Below are 6,621 nucleotides of genomic sequence, written 5' to 3' on the forward strand. Positions count from 1 at the left end.
GTTTTTCCATTCTTACAGAAGAGTGTAGTGGTTTTGTTTTTCCATTCTTACAGAAGAGTGTAGTGGTTTTGTTTTTCCATTCTTACAGAAGAGTGTAGTGGTTTTGTTTTTCCATTCTTACAGAAGAGTGTAGTGGTTTTGTTTTTATTCTTACAGAAGAGTGTAGTGGTTTTGTTTTTCCATTCTTACAGAAGACTGTTAGTTTTTTTTTCTTCTGTTCTTATAGAAGAGTGTAGTGGTTTTGTTTTTCTCTTCTTACAGAAGACTGTAGTTGTTGTTGTTTTCTTCTGTTCTTATAGAAGAGTGTAGTGGTTTTTTATTCTTACAGAAGAGTGTAGTAGTTTTGTTTTTCTATTCTTACAGAAGAGTGTAGTAGTTTTGTTTTTCTTCTATTCTTATAGAAGAGTGTAGTGGTTTTTTTATTCTTACAGAACAATGTACTGCTATGGGTCCACTAATTGACAAGGAAGTTGATAGGATTGACCACCACCATGCATCTTTAGCAGCAGTCAGTAAACAGCTGATGGAAGCTCTTGGCATGTACCATGATTTGATGAGGGAGTTCATTCCACCAACTCCCTATGGAACCTATCCACCACATGATTCTCGCATGATGTCACCACCACCCCATGGACAGGTGAACAGATGTGTACTCTAGTCCTTCTGTGCTGGACCACTTAGGATAATATATCTAGCTGCTTTGATACCCCTAACTCAAAGTGTAAAATTTTGAAATATGAAGTTTTTCACATGTACAGTGATGCTGTTGAAACCTTCATGTTGAATCTGTAGTTTGAATTTGTAATAATTTTATTCTAGTAATCTCATGAGAAATTATGTTATTTAAACTATAATAACCTAACTATGAATTGATAGGTAGATTTTTTTTGGAATAAGGTCCAGTATCTTTACTTTCCACTATGACATTTCTGAAAGATTATTCACTGTTAAGCCAAACGTCTGCTGTATGCCATTGATGGTCATTCTCTTCAGTGTACATTGTTGATAGTCATTCTCTTCATTGTACGGCATTGATAGACATTCTCTTCATTTTATGGCATTGGTAGTCATTCTCTTCATTGTACGGCATTGATAGTCATTCTCTTCATTGTATGGCATTGATAGTAATTCTCTTCATTGTACGGCATTGATAGTCATTCTCTTCATTGTATGGCATTGATAGTCATTCTCTTCATTGTACGGCATTGATAGTCATTCTCTTCATTGTACGGCATTGATAGTCATTCTCTTCATTGTACGGCATTGATAGTCATTCTCTTCATTGGACGGCATTGATAGTCATTCTCTTCATTGGACAGCATTGATTGTTATTCTCTTCATTATAGAACATTGATAGTTATTCTCTTCAAATTACGTTGTTAAAACTTATGTTTTAAATCTCTGTTACAGTTTAGTGGTTTTTAAAAAGTGTCGTTAGTTTGTTTTTATATGTATATTTTAAATAGACAATACTGAGATGAGGTGTTCATACATGTAATCCTCCTGTATTCACAGATTGTATGCTGTTTTTGGTTTAAAGGGTTTACTGGTATGTAGATATGTCATGGTGTTGGTTTAGAGTTGTTTATAGCTAGTACACAGGTTACTTTGGTTTTATATTCTAACAGCTGATGTATAATGGGCCACCCAATACGTACATGGTACAGCCAGTTCAGGGACAATACCCCTACCCTCATATGGAGCAGACATATCCTCATCCTACTATGGCAACAGGTAAATTTGAAGTCCAAATATTGTTCTTTTCTGATAAGTTAATTATTACTAAAATGCAGCTTTAATAATTATGTGAAGTTTGCCAAATCAGGAATCATGTTGGTTTTGTTTATTTAGGTCTTCAGAGCTCTATGCAACATTCAGCTGTACTTCCAACACAACACCAGTCTAACATTCCCACATCATCCCTTCCAGGAATACAATCAGCCTCCCAGGCTCAGTATTCTCTACCTCACAATACACCCTATTCAAGGTAAGGTCTTGTTCTGAGAGTTTGTATTCTCTACCTCACAATACGCCCTATTCAAGGTAAGGTCTTGTTCTGAGAGTTTGTATTCTCTACCTAACAATACACCCTACTCAAGGTAAGGTCTTGTTCTGAGAGTTTGTATTCTCTACCTAACAATACGTCCTACTCAAGGTAAGGTCTTGTTCTGAGAGTTTGTATTCTCTACCTAACAATATGTCCTACTCAAGGTAAGGTCTTGTTCTGAGAGTTTGTATTCTCTACCTAACAATACGTCCTACTCAAGGTAAGGTCTTGTTCTGAGAGTTTGTATTCTCTACCTAACAATACGCCCTACTAAAGGTAAGGTCTTGTTCTGAGAGTTTGTATTCTGTACCTAACAATACGCCCAACTCCATGTAAGGTCTTGTTCTGAGAGTTTGTAATCTCTACCTCACAATACGCCCTACTCCAGGTAAGGTCGTGTTCTGAGAGTTTGTATTCTCTACCTCACAATACATCCTACTCAAGGTAAGGTCTTGTTCTGAGAGTTTGTATTCTCTACCTCACAATACGTCCTACTCAAGGTAAGGTCTTGTTCTGAGAGTTTATTATCTACCTAACAGTACGTCCTACTCCAGTTAAAGTCTTGTTCTGAGAGTTTGTATTCTCTACCTAACAATACGTCCTACTCAAGGCAAGGTCTTGTTCTGAGAGTTTGTATTCTCTACATAACAATACGTCCTACTCAATGTAAGGTCTTGTTCTGAGAGTTTGTATTCTCTACCTAACAATACACCCTACTCCAAGTAAGGTCTTGTTCTGAGAGTTTGTATTCTCTACGTAACAATACGCCCTACTCAAGGTAAGGTCTTGTTCTGAGAGTTTGTATTCTGTACCTAACAATACGCCCTACTCAAGGTAAGGTCTTGTTCTGAGAGTTTGTATTCTGTACCTAACAATACGCCCTACTCAAGGTAAGGTCTTGTTCTGAGAGTTTGTATTCTGTACCTAACAATACGCCCTACTCAAGGTAAGGTCTTGTTCTGAGAGTTTGTATTCTGTACCTAACAATACGTCCTACTCAAGGTAAGGTCTTGTTCTGAGAGTTTGTATTCTATACCTAACAATACGTCCTACTCAAGGTAAGGTCTTGTTCTGAGAGTTTTTATTCTCTACCTAACAATACGCCCTACTCAAGGTAAGGTCTTGTTCTGAGTTTGTATTCTGTACCTAACAATACGCCCTACTCCAGGTAAGATCTTGTTCTGAGAGTTTGTATTCTCTACCTAACAATACGTCCTACTCAAGGTAAGGTCTTGTTCTGAGTTTGTATTCTCTACCTAACAATATGCCCAACTCCATGTAAGGTCTTGTTCTGAGAGTTTGTATTCTGTACCTAACAATACGCCCTACTCAAGGTAAGGTCTTGTTCTGAGAGTTTGTATTCTCTACCTTACAATACGTCCTACTCAAGGTAAGGTCTTGTTCTGAGAGTTTGTATTCTCTACCTAACAATACGTCCTACTCCAGGTAAGGTCTTGTTCTGAGAGTTTGTATTCTCTACCTAACAATACGTCCTACTCCAGTTAAGGTCTTGTTCTGAGAGTTTGTATTCTCTACCTAACAATATGTCCTACTCAAGGTAAGGTCTTGTTCTGAGAGTTTGTATTCTCTACCTAACAATATGTCCTACTCAAGGTAAGGTCTTGTTCTGAGAGTTTGTATTCTCGACCTAACAATACGCCCTATTTGAAGTAAGTTTACCTTCTGCTGCTTAGTATTATAACGAGTATAGAAACATCTAGTGGCTTAAACTTACTGTTTTACTCAGTGTTTATACAACATATGAAAATAAAAAGTGGAATAAAGAAATTAATGCATTTTTAATTTCTTATCTTATTTTTTAAGTAATTTTACAAATGTAAGATATATTTAAACTGTTTCTATGCAATAAATTACTTAAAACATTCCTGTTGCTCTCAGAAATGTAGCATATATTTAAAATGTCTTTATATAACAAGTTATTTAAAACATTTCTACAATTTGTGGGAAACAGTGCCCCTGTTAGTTACTCTTCACCCGTCAGTCCACCTTCTGTGTACGACACAAACGTAAAGGAAGGACAGTTCCAAGGAATGAGAGGTGAAGCTGGCCATTTTGCTCCACACGTCCCCCAACCCATGTCACCACAGCAGCAGCCTTTGTTATGAGGCTGACAAGTGTGGGGTATTGAACATAACGGTTGACTTGGAGAATTAATTGCAGTTTCTACAGTGTATCCTCCATACCAAATGAATGTGATTATTCTTCTGAAGATATTGATTTGTAGTTATTTTGATTCTAGTTCAAGCCAATTGAATATCTTGTACCATACTCTATATGTTCATTTAAAGTAAATATATTGAATTTGTTAGTGCTGATTTGGTTATGATTGTATTTTTATTGATACTGTTTATTTCAGAACTGTACAGTAGTTAAAACACAGTGATTAATTTTAGCCGTTAATAACACTGGTGGCTATAGTGATGTGTACTTTATTTCATCCTCACTGATGTAAGTTATTAATATTTGTCAATGAAACCCTAGGAACTGAGGAGGAGATTTTTCAATGTTCATTTTGATTTCAGTTCACTAAAGAATAATAATTGCATATTGCTGAAGAGTGTGCTTCTTAACTTGAGTGTATAAGTTATAAGTTTTCATGAAAAAGTCTGTCTGGAGGTTTTCAGTTTTTGTCATAAAGGAAACTTTACAAGATTTGATATACATAATGATAATTTTCTTGAAGTGAACAGAATGTTCTTGATTTCAGTGTGAAATGGCAATATTGATAATAGTATTTGTGTAATGTTTGTAGAGATTCTACAAATAATACTGAGTTAAATAGAGATTATTATGAATACTGATAACATACAAAATGTTTCTTCCCAAATTCAAATATAACTTTAAATATAAAAATCTTATATGTATCTTTGTATTATTTGATAATTCACAGTTCATAATATTTTAATTTTACTGATGTTGCTATATACCAGCAACTCCTGAAATGCTAACTTACATGCTTTTAAGTTAAGCCTTTCTATTTTAATTATTTTTAAACACTCAAGAAATCTGCCAGATATAAATAACAAACATAATCTTGCCAATACAGTTCTTTGAGTAATTAATTTATAGTTCTGTTTCACTGCTCTTGAAAATAGAAAATATTCTGATATAATATTCAAAGTAATTTTACTTTTTCAAGTAGTAACTATATTGATGATAATATTATCTTTAGTATAAAAATCTATTTTGTTTTTATGTAATGAGAATGAGTTACTTGGGTCTTTTCATGATAAATGTACAAATACTGAAGTATGATCAAACATAAGCCAGCTTCCTATAAATATCTTTTAAAATTCACTTGATCAATATTCTGTTTACTATTTATGTTTGTATTTCTCAGGTTATTTCACTGTAGCAATTTTTTAAATAAAAAACCTAACAGTATTCTTGTATATAGGTGCATATAATACAGAAAGATGTGTTTCCTAATCAGAAGAATTTATTGACCATCACAGATCCTGTTGAGGTGCAACCTTTTCTCATAATAAATTTATTTTGATTTCTATAAGCTATAATTATATGAGCTTCTTGGATTGTGTAATGATTTATGAAAATATTCTGTAACATGAACATTAATTCCAGAATCCATCTTCTGATAATATATTAAACTACCAGCTCTATGTACAAGACAAAATGCTATTAATCCTAATATCTTCATCTTCTGATAAAATACTATCCTCACAAGGTCTCTTTATAGGACAAATTCTAGTATCTTCATCTTTTGATAAAATACTATCCTCACAAGCTCTCTTTATAGGACAAATTGTAGTATCTTCATCTCTTGATAAGATACTATCCTCACAAGCTCTCTTTATAGGACAAATTGTAGTATCTTCATCTTCCGATAAAATACTATCCTCACAAGCTCTCTTTATAGGACAAATTCTAGTATCTTCATCTTTGAATAAAATACTATCCTCACAAGCTCTCTTTATAGGACAAATTCTAGTATCTTCATCTTCCGATAAAATACTATCCTCACAAGCTCTCTTTATAGGACAAATTGTAGTATCTTCATCTCTTGATAAAATACTATCCTCACAAGCTCTCTTTATAGGACAAATTGTAGTATCTTCATCTTCTGATAAAATACTATCCTCACAAGCTCTCTTTATAGGACAAATTCTAGTATCTTCATCTTTTGATAAAATACTATCCTCACAAGCTCTCTTTATAGGACAAATTCTAGTATCTTCATCTTCTGATAAAATACCATGCTCACAAGCTCTACCTCCAGGACAAAATCACAATTCACACAGAGAAGAATTGTAGTTGCAGTATAACTGCATATTACAAATAATAAATCACTTGTGGTTTCTCTAGGGTTTAATGTTATCATCAACTCCTCCAGTTTCTATTAATGAATACAATTGTAACAAAATATTTTATGGTTCACTATTCAAAACTAATCAGTGCATTACTGAATATACTAATAGATACTACCTGCACTACTGGTGAGACTGTATTGAACAATAAAATATTCAGTTAAAACAGTAGACTACAGGAATATAACAGTAACTGTAATGATGTAGATACCTGTAGTCTACTGTTTT

General features: G+C 33.8%; 1 protein-coding gene across 1 annotated transcript; it reads left to right on the forward strand.

The window, feature by feature from the left end:
- The first annotated feature begins 404 nt into the window (after positions 1–404).
- Positions 405–5,452, forward strand: LOC106473557 (signal transducing adapter molecule 1-like). Its single transcript, XM_013934243.2, has 4 exons — positions 405–637; positions 1,629–1,734; positions 1,852–1,987; positions 4,020–5,452. Exons 1-4 carry the CDS (start codon positions 446–448, stop codon positions 4,171–4,173), a joined length of 588 nt encoding a protein of 195 aa, XP_013789697.2. The 5' UTR covers positions 405–445; the 3' UTR covers positions 4,174–5,452.
- The last annotated feature ends 1,169 nt before the right edge of the window (positions 5,453–6,621 follow it).

The sequence above is a fragment of the Limulus polyphemus genome, unplaced genomic scaffold, assembly GCF_000517525.1.
Source record: "Limulus polyphemus unplaced genomic scaffold, Limulus_polyphemus-2.1.2 Scaffold6274, whole genome shotgun sequence".
In the NCBI taxonomy this organism is placed as follows: Eukaryota; Metazoa; Arthropoda; class Merostomata; order Xiphosura; family Limulidae; genus Limulus; species Limulus polyphemus.

Coding starts and splice junctions, on each gene's coding strand:
- LOC106473557 (XM_013934243.2), top strand. CDS start 446: ATGGGTCCACTAATTGACAAGGAAGTTGATAGGATTGACCACCACCAT. Junction 1,735..1,851: donor TCATCCTACTATGGCAACAG/GTAAATTTGAAG, acceptor TTGTTTATTTAG/GTCTTCAGAGCTCTATGCAA. Junction 1,988..4,019: donor CACAATACACCCTATTCAAG/GTAAGGTCTTGT, acceptor TGTGGGAAACAG/TGCCCCTGTTAGTTACTCTT.